This window comes from Mizuhopecten yessoensis, unplaced genomic scaffold, assembly GCF_002113885.1.
Source record: "Mizuhopecten yessoensis strain PY_sf001 unplaced genomic scaffold, ASM211388v2 scaffold11129, whole genome shotgun sequence".
Taxonomy (NCBI): domain Eukaryota; kingdom Metazoa; phylum Mollusca; class Bivalvia; order Pectinida; family Pectinidae; genus Mizuhopecten; species Mizuhopecten yessoensis.
This window is the reverse complement of record NW_018408894.1, coordinates 391,869-418,623: the sequence shown is the minus strand read 5'-3', so window position 1 is coordinate 418,623 and position 26,755 is coordinate 391,869. Positions and strand designations below refer to the sequence as shown.

Sequence of the window (26,755 nt, the reverse complement as noted above, 5' to 3'; positions counted from 1 at the left end):
TTACATATACGTTAGGTGTCAAGTCCTGCATGGCCCTTCGTTGTGCCGAGATAACGATTACTGACAGGCAGCGGGGGATGTGATTGCGATATGGCACTTTAATGTTAAAATGTTGCAGTATGTCATTATGTTGTGTCATTTATTGAATGATAATGTAAGTGTTTGTCGTGATGCTACCCTGTTATGAGAAGAACTGTCCACAACACTATTATAGATGTTACTAAGACATGTTATTACAAGACAGGGTGAATAAATGTTTACCTGAAACATTCGTTCAGTATAGTTTAAGCACGGAAAGAATTTAATAGTTGCACAAATGCACTTTTTCGAAATCAAATAATCCTATTCACCATACTTTGCAGTAACAGGACGAATTCGTAAAAGCCGAGAAAATGTTAGGTAATAGGGTTGGATAAAAGTACACTACTTTAGTGACATTGCTTTCTGTCCATCGTGACAAACCAATTAATCATGACACACAGTGGCTTCAGCTTGACATGCTTTAGATAAGGGATTCAGGCAGGTAATTGTTATTTATGGTAAATATGCGGGAGCCGTGTCATCGTTTCTGTGGAGGAAATACCCGTTCTAGTAGAAGATATGTGCGACATTTGGTCAACAGGACACCAATCAAAAATAGAAATCAAATACGAAAAGAGTGTAAAGCAATTATCCGCACCACAGTTTGCAAACATGCATTCAATGCCTATCGGGATGTTCGCATACACCGCCACGTTTTACACTACGATCGATTAAATGGCGATTGATGTGGGTTTTTTTTTATCAAACCAGATATATTTATTTCATTTGAATAAGTATACAATATTAAATAAACCTCTCCAGGCCTCTGTCTGTCTGATTAGACGTGATAATGCGTGCGATATGCTACACACTCGATTGAAGGAACTCGCATTACACACAATGGCGTGTAGCTGTAGGGATCCAGTATGAAGCTGAAACTGACCAATTATTCCAACAACGAGATGTCAATAAGAATGTTTATTATATTCAGGGAAAAGAACACTTTGTAATTAACGAGGAAATGTTACCGATTTTCATAGTAAGATTTTTATAATTGGATGAAAAACATGTTTGTAGGACACATTCTGTTTACTGTGCTTGGTTTAGGGGCTCAAGCTAGTCAAATAGTAATTGTGTGTGTGTTTATCATTTATTGATTGATTTATTTAATACTAATTTACTATTCATTCTTGTTTGTTGGCTAACATTAAGCACAACTTAACGAGTAGGCTCAACGCATAAGATTCTTGTTTCAGTTTTCATAACACATATCAAAGAAATGCCTGGACATGTTTTGGCGGTATTCTTGTAGAAACAGTTTTGTGATGTCGGTCTGACGATGGGAACTGCAAGTCTCTAACATGCAAATTTTATGTTTTAATCTAACAAATGAGGAATTATACCACTACCTCCATATAATTTGATATATAATTTTATTCACTGTGTTAATGTAAATTTCAATTCATTTTAGATGTAACAAGACATTTGATTGGTTAATCGAAATAATTTTTGACGTTATGACCACAATTTGCCTTCAACAAATTACTCGTTTACATATATTTCAACAGTATGAAGCTCGGGTGGCATTAATGACCTCAATGATCCCGACTGTCCAAAACAAATCATGAAATTGATATTGAATAATGTCACTCATAATAGCGTGTCCTCGAAAAGTCAATGTGGTTCCGCCTCACTTTGAATGAATCTGACGTCACCAATTCACGACAGAGTCCCAAGATTTAAAGAAAACACACAAAAACATTTTAAAATCATCGTTTATTTCGGCCATTTAAGCTGATATGAACTAGTATGGTGATAAACCTACTTATTTTGAGGGGTTTTAAGGTGTATCGTGATTATATTTTCCCAAAGATATGTTTTATGACCAGGTGCTCTGGAACGGTAAGCATTTCCTGTACCGCATATCACAACTATCGTGATATCTTCCGTCAAAACCAAGGGAAAGTATTTGAGTCACCAACGATTCAAAACGCAAGGAACACGTTATTAGTCATGCTTAACATAGAAATGTTATTTTTAATATAGTTTTTTTATGTATTTGAAAATAAGGTAATAGATTTATGCCTCTTAGGTAGTTTTTTGGTCGAGAGGACGTAGCTCTGGAGTCAAGAATAAGCAGTGGTATTTTAAGCACACAAGACCTACGGTACAGATTGTATTAAGTCATAAGTAAGAGCTATTTATAAGCAATAGCCGGAATGAAAAAGTCGTGAAACCAGTACACTGTAGTAAAATTTAAAGGTCAATTCTAAACTGTAGTAAAATATAAAGGTCAATTCTAAACTGTAGTTAAATATAAAGATCAACTCTAAACTGTAGTAAAATATAAAGATCAACTCTAAACTGTAGTAAAATATAAAGGTCAATTCTAAACTGTAGTAAAATTTAAAGGTCAATTCTAAACTGTAGTAAAATATAAAGGTCAGTTCTAAACTGTAGTAAAATATAAAGGTAAATTCTAAACTGTAGTAAAATATAAAGGTCAATTCTAAACTGTAGTTAAATATAAAGATCAACTCTAAACTGTAGTAAAATATAAAGATCAACTCTAAACTGTAGTAAAATATAAAGATCAATTCTAAACTGTAGTAAAATATAAAGTTCAATTCTTAACTGTAGTAAAATATAAAGGTCAACTCTAAACTGCAAAATTATCATAGTTAGATACGGTGTAATACGTCTGGTTCACGAATATCGACTTTTGGTCAAATCCATTCTGGTTCGGGTTTTACAATTTTCTATTTTTGAATTGAAAAGGAATTCATCATCATCATTGGTTGTTATGAAACAAGACTCCGGTTCGTTTTTATTTTCACAGATTATTTTTTTTGTATTCAGACTGTTTGCGTGTTTCAGTTCCAAAGGAATTCAATCAAGTTTACAGATCACCTTTATGAGTGGCGTGCAGGCTACCAGACTAGCCGTACTCACTAACACCATCACGTCTTGATCTATTATTCCGATCACGCACGGCAATGCCGATATTTCCAATTCGTTTATCAAAGTGATTTATATGCAATATATAATCATTTTATGAGGCTTGTTATCTTCTGCAACATAGTGTTCCTTGGAGCGTGTAGCATGTGTTAGGAAGTGGTCAGAACTATATTTGGTACGAAACGCTGATATGTGTAGATGTTAATTTTTAGCAACGCTAACACCTTCCATGGCCACTATACGCTTACTGTCGTAATGTAGATTGTATAGTTTTGTTTATTGTATATAAGACGGTTCAATAATCAGTAAAATGATAATCCATGTTTTAAATATGCTACACGATGTGTTTTGTTTGGTTACTCATGTTGTCTTCCAGTTTTTATTGAAGTCAGATAAATTTCTCTAATTTACCTATTTAGTTGACATAATTGTATTAAATATGCATATATAGCATCTTTTTATGTATATCTGTATAGTTGTTATCGTTACAAACAGGACGCACACTTAACCTTGTCAAGTAAACAATATATCTGCGTATGTCTTACTCCAATCATTTTCGCAAAAGATCACTAACAGCTAAACCTACAACTGCTAGTGCTACAGAGTGGAACTAGCGCTAGGGTAATACTAAATACAGCCGTTTGTCAATGTCTAATTGTGTTTTACTTTATTTAAACAATTAAAACATCAGACCTTAAAGGAGGTGGATCCTGATCGGTCCAAGAGCCCACCAACTTTGATTTTTGCCATGTAAAATTACGTTTGTTGAGATGTCCCCTTTCGGGACCAGATCCCACTGGTTTTGACGATTTTTCAAGACAAGTTTAAAATAGGCACTGGAGATTCGTCTTACGAATTTGGATTTGATGGTTTAAGAGGGGAGTACTAGTTTCAAGCGTATATCGTTCGGGTTCAATATTAAAACCTCTAACCTAATGTTAAGATGTTAGTGACATCAATTTTCTGTTGCTGAAACAGCATTCGTGGTTTTATTTCATATTGGTCATACCTTGCACAAAGAAAATGGGTTGAATAAATTAGTTTTGATCGTACCCTTCGAGCGTTAATAACAACCGTTAATGTCATCGGAATACGATAACGGTAGGGGTAGCACTAGAGGTTGTTGTATCGGAGACTACACAAACATCTTACCGTGTCATGTAGAATAACAAAACCATAAAACAGACTACAAAAACAAACATCCTTTCGCTTCAGTAGATGATCTAGACACACGGGGAACTATAATTAACAACAAAAACGTATGAAAACATTAGATATGTATATGCTGATTTATAAATGTCACGTGTGAAAGTGCTATTAGCATGTCTAGACAATACACCGGAACATTCGTATACGACCGTCTCGTTATTGGCCAGTGTTATGCACAGGATACAGCTACAGGGATTTCCACTTTACAGACATTCATGTATATTCAACGGAACATTTTCTACCTTGGCTCGACTTTAGATTTTACAATCCAATCAACACACATAGAAAGAATCTATTCCAAAGAAAATTTACATCCAATATCTCTAAAATATAGCACAATAAAGTGCACGCAACATTAAAAGCGCATCCATTGTTTCAATGTCAGGCGTATACTTGACGAGTGATATAACGTTATATCTAACAAGAGGTAGTACATGTACTGTTGGAATGAAAAATCTAATAATCAAACCTCTAATTGCTCAAATGTTTCACTTAAAATTATAAAATAGCAAACACAGCATGATAAAAAAAGTTTTATTTAGCTTTTTCTTTTCTCATAGTTGCATGCATCAAATTTGGTGTACAAACATATAATGAGGAAATTACGAAGACGCATGTTATAAAAGAACGATGACATTAAAAACAAGTACAGAAATAGAAAATTCCACATGATGATGAGTGAAGAGAGACAGGTCAGTAGAGAGACGGGTCAGTTAATTGACGAGTCATCACAGAGGAAGGGTCAATAGGCTAAATACGGTTGTTATATACCAATGTGAGGGGTCAACAGGATAACCATCAATACTTGTGCCATAAACATTTCCAGGTTCACTTCATACAATTGCTCATTTCAATCAACCTTCATTATTTCAACTAATAGTAGCTTGTAAAAGATGTCAAGAACAGAGCTTGATTAATGCTGATAGTTTATGTAAATGGAATCGATTGTCGATTCAATGCTTCATCATCAGTGTTACCTTGACAATCGATAACGTCGCCAGCACGGGTGTGTCCGTGTGTTTGGTAGTGTAACATCAGAGTCGGCAAATGTTTCCGAGTGCCACAACACAGAGAAATGCCTTAAAACGAGTTGCTGATTAACCGTGGAATATTCTGGATTTCATTATAAGGATAAAGATCTAAGTGAAAGAATATGGAACCGTTTTAATGTGTCGGAGCATTTTGCAAACAGTTAGGTGTTTTTTGAAAAGTTTGTTCCTGTGCAAAGCAAGGATTTACTATACGAATAATAAGATTAGAATACTTGTACCCTGTTTGTAATAAACACGCGGATAAGTACCAAGCGGTGGACAAAGTATACATATGAAAACGACAAACAAGGTGCTATAGGGTAAGATATTGCTATTTTTTAATCTAACATACATATGAATGTCTTACTGTTCACCTATTCCATAGTTTTATGTTATCAGGATTTTGCGAACATTTCTGTTTTTTATGTACTGACACTGATTGATACTCTTATTATATGGTTTTGTCATAATGAAGAGTTTTATGATAGCTATGACGGGTAGTAAGGTCCGTGGATGTCTGCATGACTGTGCACATCAAAAAGTTCATACTTTTGTTTGCTTGCATGACGAGTGCAATTCTAAGCAGACGTAACACAACAGAAAATCTATTGAAAATAATGCAATTATCGAGTACAGACATAAGTGAAGTCTTACCAATTCTCGTCTGTTTTTACAATACATTAATTACATTTGTTATATACCGTGTTTTTGATCCAATTCGAAAAGATTTGTCTTTGAAATGCAGTAAGAATTTTCAGACATTCAAAACCTTGACATTAATTATTTAATACGAAGTAATAAACTTGTGTGCGTTACATTACTCAAATTATTTTTTTCTAAGGAATCGTCAGATATCAATGCCTTCCATTTACAGCAACCGACAATATGAAGACGGTAAGAAAGTTGCACTCACTTATATGGGCTGGATATCCAGTTGAGTAATCACAATGTTGTGGACAATTGTGGTTTTCAGTAAGTTGAATTTTTAACTCATAAACGCATTTATTAGCAGAAATTTTACTTAATTTCACTACCAAATATTGTTTATATTATTTGCATATATACTGCATTTATTACACTTACTTGCGAGATTCTTAAAATCGCGGTCCATTCTTCTCGTAAATAAGGCGAAATAATAATCTCATGAAATATAGATTGCATCCCTTGTAAACATGTGTCGAAATCAATACTCGATAACGAATGTTTAATAACGCAAAAAGAAGTCTCATAAACTAAAAATAAATACACACATTGATTTTTAATACATCGTCCTCACAAGAAAGAGATTTTGGTGCAATAAATATATGTCTTCTGTTCATAGGTCTGCTGTGTGTTGTGTGTGATCATATTCAATCCTGGGTAATTGAGCCGAGCGTTTTCACAGTTTACCGGACCAAACACTCATGGAATGAAGCGAGACAAATATGTGAAAATAACAACAATACTCTCCTTACTATACCGGATGAACACTATTGGACCTTTTGGAAGTTTGTGTTGTAAGTATTACTCCTATTTTGAGAATACAGTATGTATGTTATCTTTCTAATACAGCTAAATACCTTGATGTCTTTTTTTGATAACTTAATATATAAAAGCACATCGTGTTATTATCGAAATTCAGCGTAGTTATACCATGGTTTGCTCTGACCAAGAAGAAATGTAACCCTGCTACCTTTGCGATATTAATTAATTTGGGAATTTAGTTTCCAACTTCCCAGACCATACGTAAGTGCACCAAAATACACTGTATTTTTAGATAATTGGAATTGACAATATCAAACACTTGAACTTCAATCTGGACTTATTCTACATTGAATATTTCTGTGTCTCACACTTTTAATTTCTGTTGGTATTTAGGAATTATCCCATATATGCCTTCACGATTGATAAAATAATTACTACATGTATTAAGCAATATGCAGTTTTGCCACAAAAGACATACTCAAAAGCTGAATGTCAATTAATGTATAAATCACGCTTGAGATCATCTGTACATAGTTTTCGCTCTTTCATGAGCATAGTTTGTGTGTATGTACCGCTTACCAAAATTAAAACATAAAAGCCCTTACGTAATAAAACTTCGAGCAAATCCACTTTGTCTGTTTGCCTTCATCGCAGCTCTCTGCAATTCTCAATGAACGTTAACTAGGCCGATCAATCACTACCGCCTGGGTCTATCGATGCAAGGAGATGTCCACATGGCGCTAATTTTGTATTGAACACAAACACCTGTCAATAAACATAATGGTATAAAACGGACAGTATCAACAAAAAATTACAATAATTTAATCCCGAAATTGATACACATTTGCATATAATCTAGCGTCCATGTCAACAATGTCATTAATCTCCTCTGACGAAATGAATTGGAACTATGCTTTGCCACTAGATTTATATGTGTTAGGCACTGTAGATTTTAAACGATCACCGCCAGCAGAATTGCTAAAAGTACATTTGGAATTAAATTCTATTTGATTCTATTCTAAGCAACAAAATCGTTCATTAAATGAAGATACATTACCTGATATGTGTATAAATTTGCATAAAGGGGCAGTCATTACTATCATATTTGTCATTTGCTATATATACATTCAAAAGGTGAAAGGGTTTATTCCAAAGTCAGCAAAATTATAACTAAGTGTGCTATTGTGACATCAAATTTCAATCTGTCAATAGATTTCATAATAATCTATGATATTCTTTGAAACTATTTTCCTTTTTGATGCGTGTTAAAATGATACAAATGTAACAGACTGATTTTCGAAATTTATCAAATGGATCGGTACCACCCAACGTACAACTAACTGAAATAAGCTAAAATACCAAACAAATCTGTATAATACCACCACGTTGGAGAAGAGGGGGAAGTCAAAGTCAATGTCGGTAGGAAAAGGACGACAACACCGTAGGGACACCAAAACAGTGAAATAATGTGCTTCAGGAGTGTAAGCATTTCCCGCGACACATGTGGCCCAATTTTTTGTCTTTCTGTACAATCCAGGAATTACGTCAGCACCGATATACATGTACCTCACTAAGATCCTGACTTAATTATTGAACGTTTTGTCGCATAAGCAAGTTTGATTATATGCTTTCGTGTAAAAATATATGAAGCATAGTATTTGGTGTATGGTACGCTATTGTTCTTATAAGAATATTGTAAGCTACTATTATTGTAAGAAATATGTGAACGTGGTATTTGGTGTATGATAAGCTATTGTTACTGTAAGAAATATGTGAAACGTGGTATTTGATGTTTGGTAAGCTATTGTTATTGTAAGAAATATATGAAACGTGGTATTTGGTGTATGGTAAGCTGTTGTTATTGTAAGAAATATGTGAAACGTGATATTTGGTGTATGGTAAGCTATTGTTCTTGTAAGAAATATGTGAACGTGGTATTTGGTGTATGATAAGCTATTGTTACTGTAAGAAATATGTGAAATGTGGTATTTGATGTATGGTAAGCTATTGTTATTGTAAGAAGTATGTGAAACGTGGTATTTGGTGTATGGTAAGCTATTGTTCTTATAAGAAATATGTGAAACGTGGTATTTGATGTTTGGTAAGCTATTGTTATTGTAAGAAATATTTGAAACGTGGTATTTGATGTTTGGTAAGCTATTGTTATTGTAAGAAATATGTAAACGTGGTATTTGGTGTATGGTAAGCTATTGTTACTGTAAGAAATATGAGAAACGTGGTATTTGATGTATGGTAAGCTATTGTTATTGTAAGAAGTATGTGAAACGTGGTATTTGGTGTATGGTAGGCTATTGTTATTGTAAGAAATATGTGAAACGGGGTATTTGATGTATGGTAAGCTATTGTTATTGTAAGAAGTATGTGAAACGTGGTATTTGGTGTATGGTAGGCTATTGTTATTGTAAGAAATATGTGAAATGTGGTATTTGATGTATGGTAAGCTATTGTTACTGTAAGAAATATGAGAAACGTGGTATTTGATGTATGGTAAGCTATTGTTACTGTAAGAAATATGAGAAACGTGGTATTTGATGTATGGTAAGCTATTGTTATTGTAAGAAGTATGTGAAACGTGGTATTTGGTGTATGGTAGGCTATTGTTATTGTAAGAAATATGTGAAACGTTGTATTTGATGTATGGTAAGCTATTGTTATTGTAAGAAATATTTGAAACGTGGTATTTGATGTTTGGTAAGCTATTGTTATTGTAAGAAATATTTGAAACGTGGTATTTGATGTTTGGTAAGCTATTGTTATTGTAAGAAATATGGGAAACGTGGTATTTGGTGTATGGTAAGCTATTGTTCTTTTAAGAAATATGTGAACGTGGTATTCGGTGTATGGTAAGCTATTGTTACTGTAAGAAATATATGAAACGTGGTATTTGGTGTATGGTAAGCTATTGTTCTTGTAAGAAATATGTGAACGTGGTATTTGGTGTATGATAAGCTATTGTTACTGTAAGAAATATGTGAAACCTGGTATTTGGTGTATGGTAAGCTGTTGTTATTGTAAGAAATATGTGAAACGTGGGATTTGGTGTATGGTAAGCTATTGTTACTGTAAGAAATATGTGAAACGCGGTATTTGGTGTATGGTAAGCTATTGTTATTGTAATAAATATGTGAACGTGGTATTTGGTGTATTGTAAGCTATTGTTACTGAAAAAAATATGTGAAACGCGGAATTTGGTGTATGGTAAGCTATTGTTATTGAAATAAATATGTGAACGTGGTATTTGGTGTATGGTAAGCTATTGTTACTGAAAAAAATATGTGAAACGCGGTATTTGGTGTATGGTAAGCTATTGTTATTGTAAGAAATATGTGAAACGTGGTATTCGGTGTATGGTAAGCTATTGTTATTGTAAGAAATATGTAAAACGTGGTATTCGCCGTATGGTAAGCTATTGTTATTGTTTTTTGGAATTGCTTTATTGTTTCGGGTCAATATACTTTGGGCTGAATTGTACCTATTATAAACATATTATAAATGAATTCCATTAGACCATTTTGTCACACAAACATTGGAACATGTATAGAAGGTTCAACGTTGCTTTTGAATTTACATTGAACGTGTGTTTTCATTATTGAAGTTCACCAATAGAAAGCTTTACTTAACATGATTTCCGGTATAAAGTGAATGTTTGTTTACCAACCGTTTACCTATTGTCCCTGCCGTAGCTTTGTTTCTGTGGGATTGATAAGCTGAAACGTACTAACTATTGTGATATATCGAATACTTACGTATATATACACATACAGATAGTAATGTAATGTTGGAGCAATTATTGAAAAATCTGTAGGAAATTAAAACTGTTTTTTGATAGAACACTGAATGTGTGTATAAAGCTGACCTGTGTGCTTGAAGTTGTTCCTAGTTGAAGTATTATACAGCAGGCTAGCAGCAAATACACCGGGCACCCGTCAGTCTACCCTGGGTTCACTGCCCGGCTAACAATGTTCAGAGGTGTCAGTATCACCCACTTCTTAGTGATTCTCGATAAAAACTACTTTGTTAATACATTGGGTGAGGCTTACCGACCGAAAAAACTACAAGAATGTTAATAATTGAGTACATATCACAAGCAATGGGGAAATGATCGAAACCAATCCTACCTAACGGCCATAGTTTATAACTGCGATACTGGTTCATGTAAAGGTCGTGCGTTTATTCTGCTTGGCTGGTCAGATCCGGGTCTATTTCCGGACTAATGGACTTCCCGCTAGGCCGATTATATATCAATACCAAGTCTGCGTGCATCATCACATCAGCATAGAAACAAGACAATAAACATGAATACATATGCAATAATTTCAGATAACCAGTTGTGTTAAATGATAATGAAAAGAAAAGTGTGTAATTCTTTATACAGGTGTGATATATGAAAGTGGGTATCCATATTATTGATGGTTCTTCATAATTGGTCAACAAACTGAGACTTAACCTTTCTGGGCACTTCGACCGAACAAAAATGTGTTCTACATGAGCTACGGAAATAAAATCTATAGAAAAATTAACATTAAGATCGCTATAGAAAACATAAGCAATGCCTCTGTGTCTGACGTCACAGATTGCACACGTCTTTGTGTGGAGGCACGCGTACACGAATATGTGGAGCACAAGAGTTGGTGTGTATGATATATGCCTGTGTAATAAACGAATGCTATTTGTGACACTCTTCCGGGGCATGGGTGTGGTGTTTCCAATATAGCGAATTCACAGTTGTACTTTATATTCAAGTTTGAATTTCTGTAAAACAATATAGAGGATTTTTCCCGAATCAATGTTTAATGTACTTCCCGACGACTCGAACCAAACAAAAATGGCGGACAGAATAATGAGTTCACATGAGCAACACACTAATTGGCGCCAAGATATTCCGAACAAAATGTTCGATCCGATATTTCACATGTTTGTAAGTTAGGACCGTATCTCTGTAGTAAATAAAATGGTCTGTTTCTTAATTTTGCGATAACCGATATGTAAATGACGAACATATCAGAGCGAACAATGTGTAAATACTATTACACTCTAAACACCTTAATAAATAGAGTTACAAATTGTAACGTGTCTATAAGTTTCATCGATTTTTATATATTTGTTAACGTGTATTTTCAAAACATTTTATCATTTGTATAATGTTTGGATATTCCAAATAAGAATCTTATTTTATGGATGCATTGTGTTCTTTTCAAAATGTATCTTTGTCACATCAATGCACCCAAAGATAAATCTCAGGACTGTATTGTTACTTAAACATAATACGTGGTTGCTAAGCAGTTTCGGTGCATAATTCTGTATACGTTTAACAACACTCACCTAAAAAAACGTAACCTCTCTAAGCATTTTAGTCAAAGTTGATTATTTGTACTGAAATTGTATACCAACACAAATGTTTAACTTTCTTTTCCTTGTTGTAAGTAAGAAACAACATGCTCATCTAACCTGTTTTCCTATTTTAGGAACCCCGAGGGAGAAGCCCTTTACAGGAACATCGACAACTCCAGGTATTGGTTCGGTCTCCATGCTCCAGACCCAAATAATAAGACGTCACTGGTGTGGGTTGATTGCGACATCCCCTCGTGGATAGAATGGACTAGCGCTGGCCGTAATTATGAACCAGAACATCAATGTTTAGCTTTCGATGTTTACTTCAAACCATTTACTACTATTCTTCTCAAAATCTGGCTGGCAGACAACTGTCCCACAGACAACTATTTTGTATGCAGCGAACCATTAAGTAGTAAGTTCTAAACATCCAAATGCGTATACCATTCTTGCAATGCTTACAGAAAGATATTACTCAATTCAAACACTTTCAGACATTTGTACAAGTGTCGTTTTATTAAAGAAAATAATAGATGGAGTATTTAGTATTTAGAAATAAAGTCTTATCTTATAACTACTCACTAATAGTGTTAATTCTTTTACATAAATACACTTAAGATTTGTTGCTCAAGGAGGATATCTTTGTATTGAAAACAAACCCCTTTGCACAGGTTGAGTAGTTAGAAACTGTCTACATTATCTTCTTTATTCTTTATGATTTTCTTTTACTTATTTTAGTATTTGAAAGATGTAAAGATTTAGGCTGTTTTTCTAGAAATTGTTTTCGAAGTTAGATTTGAAATGTGTCCAAATACAACACCATTAGCTTATATATTGTACTTTATGCTATATCGTCATTTAAAATATGTAACAACAATCAAATGAGGATAGAAACTGATTTGGTATAATGACGTCATTATCAAGTGGAAAGTGATATTAACAAGGTTAAGAAATTTAACAATGCTCAATATTTCTGTGAATACTTTTCTCAAGAGAAAATAACCAAACAATAAACATTGAAACCAAAACATTTAAACTGAGTGTAGCTTTAAGCATTCAGACAATATGTGGTTGTGTCAATCGAAGAAACATATTAACTAACTTTGGATTAAGATTGATAATACCATGTGTTTACCTCCATAAAAGCAAATAAAATACATAATCAATATAAGTGTTATACCGGAACTAAGTCCAATTGCTGTCTCCACTGTAATGACGTATTGTCATTTTAATCAATATTGAATGTTGACGTATCCAAACAGACTGATGACGTCAACATTGTTTTGCTTCGTTTATAATGTGATCTATATGATTTAAATAGTGAACAATTAATGAGACATGCGTCAATATAATATGTCATTCTAAATATGGGGTTAAATGTACAAGCATTATTAGTGCCCATTGTTTATCGGACAAAAAGAGTGTAAGACCATTAACACAACTGATGCCCAAATTGATCAATAAAATGTTTAACAATTCTTGTCAAGAAATATATATCACTCTAATATATATTTTAGGCATACAATTACATTGTTTACCTGTATTTATTTAATTCGTTAGGTATATACAATAGTCTACCAGGTACTCTACAATAACCATCTGACAGCAGCATATCTCAATGCTACAATACAGGTATTAGATAAAAGATAAGATGGTATCCCCTCATGAGACATAACATGGCCTGTTTATAATGATTTCACTTCTTCCCAAACATAGAGTCGTTATACCTAACCAAGGCAAAATAGGATACCATCAATGCACATGTTCAAATCCGAACTCAAAATAGTCAATTAGAGGTAAGGAGGTAAGGAACACTGATAAAACAAAACGTTAACGTTTCCTGTAATAATTTGGTACATGTATACGTACCATGACATATCGAGGGAAATCCAGGAAATGCAGGTAACCGACAATCTTAGACATGGCTAAAAGGGAGATATCTCCATGTATATTTTATATCTCATTAGGTCATTGAGATATCTACAGTGACGTGCCATAAGTCTTTCACGTTACGTCATTTTACCATTAGATTCTAGGTTAATTTACTTTTTGAAAATTAATTTCCCTGACTTCATGACACTAGGCACACAGCTATGAGCTTTTCTAGTTCTCCTCTTTGTTATATTAAAGTTATTATCATATAATTCTTAACAAATATATATGTCTTTCTGATATAATCTAAATTATATTAGATATCCTTAATTCATTTAAAGGTATACATATTTCAATAAAGATTTCTCTTTTTGAAAAGCAGATATCTCTAATAGTTTCTTGATTTGGGCATAAGATGTTTATTTAGTTCAGAATTAGAAATCAATTAGTTACCACGTAAAATATCTTCAGTTAAGTTATTAAGGTAATGAAAACCGGTTAAACAGATCATGATCTATGTTTTTATTCTTTATATTCCATGTGTAGGTGCAGATGGCGCGTGTATTACCCATGGCTGTGACGAGTATGTCCGAGTCGTCACTGATAACAATCAGTGTATAGACATGTGCCAGAGCTACCCAGAATGCCGTACTAACTTTACAAGCATTTCCGGTTTGGGGATTTGTCATGTTTTTAACGTAACAGCCAACCAGAGCTCGGCATTCTATCGGATGTGTTTGTTATATGGAAATAAAACAATAAATACCTGTTCCAATGATAACGGTAAGCCACGTTCGAGTATGTCTATTCATAAGATGGAGGCACGGACGCCAGGCTCGTGACCGAAGGCTTGCGGGTTCGAGTCACGGCACGGCACTGTGTTGTATATTTGAGCTTTACTCCACTTGTTCCAGTTTACTCACCTGTAAATGAGTACGTGGTTGGGCAGTGCTAGAATTGTTGAATGCTAGCTGTTAGCGCCGAAATGGCAGCTCCGGCTGTATGCTCCCCAGGGAGCTGAGAAAGATATTGGCTGGTTGCAAAGGCCATATAACCACGGATAACAATTTGTGAACCGACGAACTAGGTGTCCATGTACTCATGTATGCTTAAATAAATCCATGGTATTCATATAGTTTCTTTTTCTTGTCTTATTTGGAGTCGAATCTTATATCTGGTGTTGATTTTCACAGAATGACTATCAGAAAATCGACAAAAGTATATCTATTAGACAAAACATTTTAAATGGTTATTGTGAAGTGTCGAGTTCCAACTCTTCTCTGCAATATACTGGCATTGAAAAGATTTTGGGAAGTTATCCTAAATAATGTTGAAAGTACTAGCATACGCAATATCGTACTTGGTAGTGAAGAGGATAGTCGTCTGCTTCATAATCAAGAAATCAAGGGATCAATTTAACTATAAGAGTTGAACAAATCAGGATCCTACATCAGAACTCCTTCCATTGATGTTAGTAAAGATTGAGTTATATGTTTAATATATAAAAGTCGTTTGATCTGTTACAGGGTTCGGTGATACCAGTAACATAAACAATGTCGATCCGTATCCCACTGGCATCTGTCTCCCAGAGGAGACAACATCGGTACAAAGTACTTCTACAGGTACGTAAAAATCCAATGTATGAGAGTCGTATTAATTATCTTTCAAAAACTTGTTAAATGAAGTACAAGTTGGTCGATGTCCTTGCTGGTGTATCATAATAAGTTACCGAAAGTTGTATCAGCCTAATTGTCAACGTGTACTGATATTATTCGTAGAAATTCCATTTACAAGTTTATACATATTCAAATAGATATCACAAGAAGGCTTCGGGGCTGATCCCTGTCTAATTGTTTTCCCACTTGCTCACGTTTGGAAATATTGGCGTTGTGACTTTTTGAATTGATTACAATGGATCTGAAATCTTTATATTCTTAACATCTTTAGTCGGTACTATTTATAAATATATACAGTTTTAAGGCGAAAAATGCTGCGAGCAGATCACATCGCGAAAATGTTCAGTTTTACGTTAGATTATTTTCCTTATATTGTTCTAGTGTTACTTGTTTGATCCCCAATGTCTGGTGAACTTTTGTATTTTTAGTATTTTGATCCTAATAGTATTTTGTTGTTGTTGTTGTCGTTGCTGTCTATATAAAAGGTCATATTAAAGGTCTTCGTATTTTGAAAACATTTTGGTAAAAATACACCCGAAAAAACCCTGAGCTTGTACAATCTTAACATTTCTTCCGACATTTGCGCTTCGTACGTTTGATGAGTATGATGATCGAGTTATCAAACAGCTTACATCATGTTTACATCTTACATAAAACCACAGGTACTAGCCTCGTCTTACTATACACCCATAATATAAACCATTATGGGTGTAAAAGTGAAACAGAAAAAGTACACTCAACTTATTTGATAAAGTTACAGTGCACCACGCTTATTTTAACTCCTGTAGTTTGATCACAGGTACTAGCCTCGTCTGTCAATACGCCCATAATAGTTTATATTTGTCTGTGTTTTTTTTAAAGCAGACGAAACAAGTGCTGCTGACATGACAACTACTGATGTCCTAACGACTACAGAGGTGCTCCGAACGACGACAACGACATCGACATCCCAACCAATGTGCGTGTGTCCCTGTAGCATTGTTAACGGACCGGAGCTCACGATTGAAGAGAAAGTTGAATTACTGAAGAAGGAACTCACGGTAAATAAGAAAACCACTTCCCTCCACAAACGCAAGTTTATCAGTGCGAGTGACGACAGAATATCAGCAACGGGGATCGGGTCATTTGGCGTAGGGATGCTTGCCATAGTCCTAATATCTATCTGTATCATGGACCTCGGCACGCTGAAGGCAGACTTTCACAATATGTACAATAATGTGAGGAGCTGCTGCTGTAGGAACAAGAAAGAAAGTCGCGTCCGTCACGTGCGCCATGATGATCCGTCGATTCCAAAAGTGAGATTGTTTACAGATTCGAGTTGTCCTGTTGTTGTGAGCGCTACTACGTCCCCAACTCATCAAAACTTTAAAGACGACATATCTTTGCAACGGAATGATATGACAATGCTTTCTGTACCCACAAACAATGCAATTGCCAAAACGCAAAACCCGAATTCCTCGTTAAGCAGCGGATCGACGTCGTCAATGACAATGGGGTCAAGAAGTTCTTCAAATAGAACAGGAACAGACCAAAGTTCAAATAATTCACCTGAACATCATAGCTCTTTATCGATACAGTCTTCAAGCACTTCAGGAAACGCTTCTAGAAAGTCCTTGGCAAGATCCTCCTCAAAATCGCCTATGAATAAGCACATGAACCCATGTTATAATGATGTACCACTGTGTAAGTCATCTAATGACGATCATGAAGCAGATATGCTCCCAAACAGAATAATAAGCACAGAACTTCATGGTAGGCATTTACATAGGAGAGACAACAGTAAGGAGCCGATTTGGCTTCGAATGGTTTGATTTGTGAAACGTTCAATAGGCACGTTGCTCTCGAAAGTTCTGTGTACTCTGACGCATGTGTTGTGCAGTGCTGAGAAGTATTGTTGTTTTCTAACCAAACAATATTGTGTTTGAAACATATTTTGTTAGCGAGTTATCTGTGGATAAAAAACGGTGAAATGTGCAACTACCAGACACAATTTAAATAAGACCGTGAAATATTGTTTGTTTGGTTAACTTCCTGTCTTGTGCCTGCAGGATTATATGCAATTGCTATTCATTTGACATTGATAGACATCGCTGTTGTGATCTATCCGGTCAGATAGTGTCCCGCTTTCTTCTTTGTGAGAGCTGGTTGACACAATACGGCTGTCGTATCAGATGAAAGGACATGATTGCATCGGATTAGCACGGACTCGTGTTGATGTAATGGGTCTTGAAAAATCGAAATCAACATTGTATTGTGCTGATTATAATATTTGAACGATATATATCTAGTTTTACCTATTTAACTTGGTTTTAATATACTAAATCGACCCCTATACTCATTGAACATGCATCTCAATTCTTTGAAGTGGAAAATTGCCTATATACAACCGATATTTGGTAAGGTAATGTCCCTCATGTGTCCTGACAATGTACCACTGTTAACTTACGTGAGCATTATCTAAACATTACAGATACATCGTTAGGCACGTCTCTTTGGTGTCCAAAATCAGAATGCTTTCATGGTTTTCAATTCTTTTAAATATATATATTAGGTAAGAAAGTGAAAATATCTCATTAACCTCCGGTAACTGTGTTCTCACTCCATGAGTTCAGTTACATACTGTAGGTCTATAGTAACTGTAAAGGAATACTTACCTCAAATATGTCATACTGTACGTTGATGTAATAGATACAGACAATGGGTATGATTTTGCGAATTATCTTATATGAAAATAGTCTATCACATTTTGCTCAATTATTCGTTTTTCTGGAACTATAAAAGTTGTAAGAATCTTTAAGAATATTAATAGGCATTTTTAAAATCAAAGTCATATTTATCAATATTACGTTCAATGGGAACTTGCTTGCCTACATTATATACAGATATTTAATTGATCAAGAATAAGAGACGTGAACTTCCTTTATCACAAGACTGCTCAACTGTACCTTTAGCTGATTTCACAAACATAGGCTGATATGAATCACGATTGTTGATACGACTAACCTAACATATGCTGAAACCACCTATAAATGTTGATATTACCTATAATGTTGATATTACCTATAAATGTTGATACTACTTATAAATGTTGATATTACCTATAAGTGTTGATACTTCCTATAAATGTAGACATTACCTATATATGTAGATATTCCAATGATAAAAAGATCTTTATCACGTCTGTTTCTACATACCAAGTAAACACTAACGGTTGAAGACTAAGTTGTGAACGTGATAAAGGGTTTTAGAGACACATTTCCATTTTCGTTGTAATCTAAATATGTTTTGGAACACTTTAGACATTTATTCTTTGGACTTAAGCTACATTGATAAATCTGAATTGGACAAAATGACCATATGCAGCAATACATGTTTTCTTTGTTTGGATTGCTGCATCGACAAACAGAACTGTTAACTTGGTGCTTCCTTCCATCGTGTTACTGGTATTTGTTCACATGTATTCCACAGAACTAGTGTATCGATGACATCAAAGATTGCTGATAATCGACACAAACACGAAGCAGAACATGTATTGATATCTTGTAAAGCCCTTTCTTTATAAATAGCATATTATCTGTTATAATAATATATAGAATTGGAAATAACAAAAAAAAAAAAGTATGATAACAATATGGTGCTTCTTGCTTTAAATAATATTGATTGGAATTTGTGACCAATCAAAACGTTTCTTATCTGTTAATTTCTGACAGTAGTATGTATCTGTTACGTTGTATACAATGTCTGAATATCTATTAAAGTGTTTGAGTTCACACTTTCGGTTTCTTCTAGTTTTATTGGGCGTCTTTATCTAGACAAGCTATATTGATTCTAATTGCAGATGACGTCTTCATAATTGTCAATATCAGTTTGAACGATATCTCCATGTCCTTAATCCTGCTTGGCTTCACTTTTTAGTATTTATTAGATCATAGTCAGAATATACAAATCCTGGGTCTAAGCAGACTATCAAACTTCATAGTTACTAATCATGCAGGTCATGATAACGATTATTTTTTCCTTGGGGAGTAGATTGAAGTCTCTACATTTTGTTTTCCCTAAAATGGGAAACTATTTTTCGAGGCTGAAGGCCAGGTAAAATAGTCTGTCTTACTTTGTTCTCGTTTTCATACACATTTTTATAACAGTAACAAAATGAGGAGGAGGTGTGTGGTTGTGGGGATCGAAAAGATAGCATACAACACAACACAAAGGAGGAGTTCAGGAATATTATTTGTTTCCTACATAACATTTGAAACCTGTCGGTATATCTCACACGACAGATAATGAAATATCATAGCTGTTAATCAAGCAGGCAGGCCAAGCTGATTAATATACTTTTTATCAGGAGTAGATTGAATTCTCTCCCACAGATTATCTCCGATAGAAACCCCTTTTAACGTTATTTATTTGTCAACAGGGGAAACAATCTATCTAGAACTCCCGAAAACAAAATTGAAATGTTACCGACTTATCAAAAACATATTCAAGTTTAATGAGCATTTAATAAATGCAAAATAAAAACCATCCTTGTTATCTTTCTCCGAATCTACGTCATAACCCCCGAACACAACTTCATTTCCCACAAAGCCCATTGTTATATGTTGTATACACGCACTAGAATTGAATGCAAAATAATGCCATATACAAATATTTCTTAAAACAAATATGTCAGCAGTGCTTTTATGTGACAAAGATGATCAATACTATACAAACACTGGGTAAGGTTTACTGTAATGTTTCGTGGGGGAATGAAGGCCAATGTCAATACCATCATGTAGCTACAATTGCTACTCTCAGGTGACAAGGGTATCAGCCGGACCTCAACAGTTCAACCCCTCTCACCCAAATATGGTAAAATAAAATCACACATTTTCCGGTCTTTGATATACAACATAATATTATTTAATATGAATTAGAATATCCGTGACTTTCAGAGGTTATTGCAGAATACCGTGATCTATGTTGGCTAACACTATTGGACACTTAATAAAATACGTCAACATTCGAATTAATGCACACAGGTGTGGTCATTTGAAAGGAAATGTGATATATGTTGTATTTATTTTACCCTGTATATGTATAGGTCATTTACAAAATAAAGGATTGGGTTGGGGGTTAACACAATACCATACTCTCTCACGTTCTATAATTGGTATATATATCCGTTTTATATCTTACACGGTAGGACTTTGCAAACTTCGTAATTTCACACATTGTTGGATATCCCATTGAATAGTATAGCTCTACATGTCTATTTCAAATCGCAAATTCAGTTCTTTATTACCTTGAATCTTACGGCTCACGAGTTCAAAATAAACATATATACAAAAATAAACAATGCAATCACAAACCCATATCGACACACACACACACAAACACACACACACACACACACACACACACACACACAAATACATACACACACATACACAAACACACACAAATACATACACACACATATGCATATCTATTGGTATAGTGTAGAGAGACATTCCTCGTTGTATTGGTACATAGTCTTTTCTTTTCTTATTACTCAGCTTAATATATTTGGCTAAATTTGTTATCTGATTTTCGTTCACTGTTTCCTTAAGTTGGATAAATTTATGTTAGGTCATTCATAGTAATATTTCTTAATAAAACGCTTTCTTAAATCTACAAAACATATAAAATGAAATTCTTCTTCGATATCCGCACTGTTGCAGTATGCACATGTTCTTTCAATCCTATCTAAATCTTTATACTTACCAATTTCAATATTTAATTTGTGAGATGACAGTCTAATTTTTGTAATTTCTTTCATATTTGTATTTCGTATTGGTTTTGTTAGATATGGTTGTAAACAGACATTTTCGTCAATAAAATTGTACAGTGAACACTTAGAAGATGAATTTACGTTTTCTTTATATTCTTGCTTTAATATACACACATTCTGCTTTTAGTCATTTTAATAATATAATCGGATGTATAGGTATCTCCATATTGCCATATGTATCCTACTACCATTCTAAAAATTGATATTTTATAAACGGTCCACCGAATGATAATAAGCTTCCACACGAACAGACCGTGGTTAGATTCCTGGGAAAACTGTGTGGGAATGTTCCCTCTTTGAACCCGCCACAATAATTGTCCTCCGCCACAGAATAAAAACAGAGTATCCAGTGCCTAAAATAAGATAAAAGTCCAATATGAACTAAATAAAATAAAATTAGACTGAGCAAGCAAACGAAGAATACAGTAAATTAAAAGAATTATTATGTCATACTATCAGCATCTAAAAACGAAATATACATAAACATCGATACGAAAGACACCGACGAGATACCAAAACAAAAGACATTTTAACTAACCCCTCTCAAAATGCCAAACAAACAATAACAAAAACAGTGGAAAAGAAACAAAATGTCTAAAAAGATTGGATGAGCAAGTTGTTTAATTGCGGTTCACAAAATACTTAAGTCTCTTAGTCGAAATCCGATAAATAACAAAACACCGTGACAACATCATTTACTTAGAATACTGAACAGAAACTTCAATGTGTGGACTGCATAGCCAGTTAAGTGCAACGGACAAGTACTAGAAAAACAAGCAAATTCGTGGAATTTATATCCCCCGCTTGTAGGACATATTGTAGGTTAACATTATTGAGGTTATGTTTAAACATGTGAGTATCGTGCTGTTGAGACATAAAGTATAGCTTGAAACTTGAAGAAAAAACCTATACCTCATTGATTATTCGTAAATATGCACAAATCACATCGGTTGGCAAACTTAACATGAGTTGGATGTGCATAAGGAATTTGGTTGAAACATCTGAACAATATCTACAGCAACAAGTACTAATTGTAATGGGGGACCATTACAAATGTCCCCCAAACTGCCCCCATAGTCGCAAAGATGCATCAGAAAAGGATCGCATTGCCATAATACACCTACAATGTACATACTAAATTTGAGTGAAATTGAGCAATTTCTAAATTGCAACCAATCAGAATCCTCTGTGTATATACGTAGTTGCTATGGCTACGGAAAGTATGCGATTGAATTTGCAGTCCCCTAATACCCATATATACCATTTTTCATCGAAATCAAACAATATCTTTACTGCGACCAATCAGAAGCCTCCGTGTGGTTGCTATGGTAACGAAACTTTTATTCGCAGTCCCCTAATATCCCTATATACCAATTTTTATAAAAATCGAAAAAATATATAAATTTCGACCAATAAGAAGCATCCATGGGGTTGCTATGGCAACGAAACATATGCGGTTGAATTTGCAGTCCCCTTATACCCCTCTATAACGATTTTCATCAAAATCGAACATTATCTGAATTTCCACCAATCAGAAGCCTCTGTGTGGTTGCTATGGTAACGAAACTAATTCGGTTTTATTCGCAGTCTCCTAATATCCCTATATACAGATTTACATCAAAATCTAACCAAGTTTGAATAAAATCGGTTTACATTTGTTATTGCACAGAAAAAAAAACCAGCAGATAGGTTTCGGTATTCAAGGGGCCATAACTCCGCCAAATGGGGTCCGCTGAACGTGGTCATCGAACTTGGCTGAGCCCTTAAGGCATTTAACCCTGTGACCATGTTTGAAGTAAATCGGTTAACATTTGTTGTAGTTATTGCACGGAAACGAAGCGTGGCAGATAATGACGTTTTTCTTTATTGGTCATCGAACTTGGCGGAGCTCTTAAGTCATTTAACCCTGTGACCAAGTTTGAAGAAAATTGGTTAACATTTGTTGTAATTATTGCACGGAAACGAAACGTGACAGACAGACAGACAGACCCAAACTAATATCCCCCGTTTCGGTGAAAGCGGGCGATAAAAATTGCTACATAGAACAATCAAAGTACTGAATCTAGTCCAGACACATGCTTTCCAGTATTTCTTAACATTTTCTTCAGGTTGGTAAGTATGGATTATGAGAAGTTCTTTTTACACAACCAATAAAATGTCTATGTTACGTTTCGATGACTAGTACGATATGTACACTGTCACCTGCATCAGACAAATGGCCAATGAAGCGTCTGCACATAAAGGTGTAAAACGTGTATGAGTTATCCACAAAATCGATGTCGATTACGGCTACGCTGGAAACGTATGTACAATAGTCGTTAAATATGTACCGAAATGACTCAATTCAGGGAGATCTTCATCAAGGATTTTTTTGATTTTTTTTATGAGAGATCATGTAATCCCAGTGTATCTAAAACAAATATGTGATAAAATGGCTTCGATGGACAAGTTTGAATCCATATAGGGCGACAACTGCACATGCAGTCCATTTAGTGATCACGTGTTCAATCTTTATTGCAGATAATAATATCTTCAGTTTCGATCCAGTTGTTTTTGATAATTGCATTAATTTGGATTTATTCACATCTTTCAAAGCTTCCTGTGCTGCCTGAAATATGAGAAAGAATACAGCATTTAATGATTTGGTTGTTTTCATTGTTAAAAGGTTTATTTTATATCATATTTAACAGTCATTTTTATTAGTCATGCTTTTTCCATGTTCAACAGTTTTTATTATATTTTCTTTAAAACTGACTAGGGTCGGATCCAGATTTTTTGCGGACAGGTATTACCATTCCAATTTATTTTGCTACGCATGTAATCTGAACCATATAGTGTTGCACAAAATTAAGTTAGATACCTGTCTTGGCTAGCAACCTTGTACTTTCCCAACTTGCATTTTTAAGGTAAAATGCCAGAGTGGAATGAATCATGAATATATTACCATTTTTTTATATTTATTTACAGGTATTTCAATTTTCAACCGAAAAAAACAACCTGCTTATCCATCATGCAAGAAAAAGATTCTCTTATTAAAAACTTTTAAATTTAACACTTTTACCCTGTTACTACTACGGACCACAAAACTTACAGGTACAAACGTCCCTATTATGGTTCACTGACCAATTTAATTGATGCTGGGGAAATGTCAACAGTTCAACACCGAGTTTATAAACATGTTAGAGGGGAGGGGACAGATATAACGCGGGAAGTGTGATACACAGTTACAGAACCATTACTCAAGAAATGAAAATATTAAAATCAGATAAGCTTGCTACGCTCGCAATGACCCCAAAATATAATATATTGACTTCAACATCAAGGTGGCAGTGCGTCAGAGACGTGGATTATATATTGGCTTTATACATATTTCACACTGTTTATGTCGGAACACATTAGTATGGTATTCACTGATTCAGAAAACGTACCTTGCCACGCAATCTTTACAAAAGCATTCAGTTCACACGTCAAGATACTCGACGATGCAGTCGGCATAGTACCGTAATATGGGTGTCAATCGGCAATCGAAGGGATGAGTGCTCAGGGATTTCAAGCCCCCGACAATTCGATAAACTTTTGCCCAAAAATGTCCTCTGTTAAAAACAAATTATTATTACCTGACCACATGCAACATTTGAAATAAAGGCAAGTGCAATGTCCTGCATTGCACCACCGGAGTCCGAAACCGAAACCGAAATAAATAATAACAGCACATTGGAACCGCTTATTATGATATTCTATTTGCCAGAGAACTGTATAACATTTTTTTTCTGTATTTTCTGAAGTGGTAGTGAGATGCCTATAGTCATCAGACATAGATTAATGTGAAAACGTGATAAGTAATAATATATTCTACTTTCACTTTCAAATAACTTCGAGCAAGAACTAAGAACTACCATTATACTTTATTCTAGCTAACGATATCGTAATGTTACAAATATATCTTATACCCGATAAAAAAATATATGATACTATAAATGTAGGTTTCATAAGTAATATCGACATAAATGTATATATATAATTTAGACCGATTCTCCCCCGATCATGTAATTGCAATCCTTTTATCAAATATATCTTATACCCGATAATGATACTTAAATGTATCTAATATATATTCATTAATGTCAGGGACAGTATATAGAGGGGATTGGCAACTCTGCCCCAGTCAAGATTCTATAGCACGTCGCTTTTGTGTTTGTTCACCGAACCGCGAAGTCATCGAGAGCCCCTCTCGATCAGCCCGTGCTTGGGCATTAGCGTTAAAATTAAGCACGCACCTGCTTTTGGTGTCATGTCAACAATCTCGCCGAGATCGAAGTGTTTTGATAACGGTTAGCCCTAATTGGGACCGTATATTAGTAGGTCTTCTTTTTATTCCAGGGACAGGGCTATCGTTGCCACTATGTCTAGCCTTTCGGCTGTGTTGATGGCTATTACAACGAATCACATTTCGTAAAGCACGTTCCAGTGAAAATAATGCTAATATTGACACAAAAACAGAACAAGTTATTTGTATTTTTTGCTAGTACTACATATCAAAAAATTATTCAACTTTCTATCGCTGTAAATTTCAGAAAGAAGTATTTTTTAAATGAGCTGATCCTCGAATGCAGGCGATCCTTTTTTCTTGCGTTTAACATTTCCGGTTGTTTACGGTTTTTAACAACACGTGTCCTTCGTTATCAGACGAGTAATTTCATCTGTGACATCGCTATCGTTCCCAATAATGCAAATCAAATCAGGCCTACTTAACATAGAAATTACTCGGCTGTTTATTGATATTAATTGTTTAAAAAGATACAAACGATAGTTTATAAAATTAATCAAAACAGTGAGCAGTTACCAACTACTTTCGCCATGATTTACGTTCCAGTGAAAAATATTCCTGATATTAACACTTTTTGACACAAAAATAACACAAATTAAATTATATTATTTGCAATTAAAATGGGTTGGGTCGTTATAAAAGTTTTTCAGCTTTCTATTGCTGCTAATTTAAAAAAGATAGGTCAAATACTTTTGGAGTGAGGTGGTTCACATACATGTGGTTTTTTTTTATCCCGCATTTTTGTTTACGGTTTTAAATAACACGTGTCCTTCGTTACCAGACGAGTAATTTCATCTGTGACATCGCTATCGTTCCAAGTAATGCAAATCAAATCAGGCCTACTTAACATAGAAATTACTCAGCTGTTTATTGATATTAATTGTTTTAAAAAATATAATCGATAGTTTATAAAATTTAATCAAAACAATGAGCACTCACCAACTACTTTCGCAATAATGATTTACGTTCCAGTGAAAAATAATGCTGATATTTAGTCTTTTTGACACAAAAATAACGCAAGTTAAATTATGTT

General features: G+C 34.5%; 1 protein-coding gene across 2 annotated transcripts; it reads left to right on the top strand.

Annotated features, from left to right (window-relative positions):
- Positions 1 to 5,458: 5,458 nt before the first annotated feature.
- Positions 5,459 to 19,215, top strand: LOC110466313. Of its 2 annotated transcripts, none has more exons than XM_021522731.1 (7): positions 5,459 to 5,539; positions 6,094 to 6,191; positions 6,541 to 6,715; positions 12,170 to 12,450; positions 14,454 to 14,690; positions 15,434 to 15,529; positions 16,448 to 19,215. In XM_021522731.1, exons 2-7 carry the CDS (start codon positions 6,167 to 6,169, stop codon positions 17,392 to 17,394), a joined length of 1,761 nt encoding a protein of 586 aa, XP_021378406.1. In that variant the 5' UTR covers positions 5,459 to 5,539; positions 6,094 to 6,166; the 3' UTR covers positions 17,395 to 19,215. The 2 variants fall into 2 exon arrangements, with proteins under 2 accessions (XP_021378406.1, XP_021378405.1); XM_021522730.1 differs by having other exon boundaries at positions 16,445 to 19,215.
- The last annotated feature ends 7,540 nt before the right edge of the window (positions 19,216 to 26,755 follow it).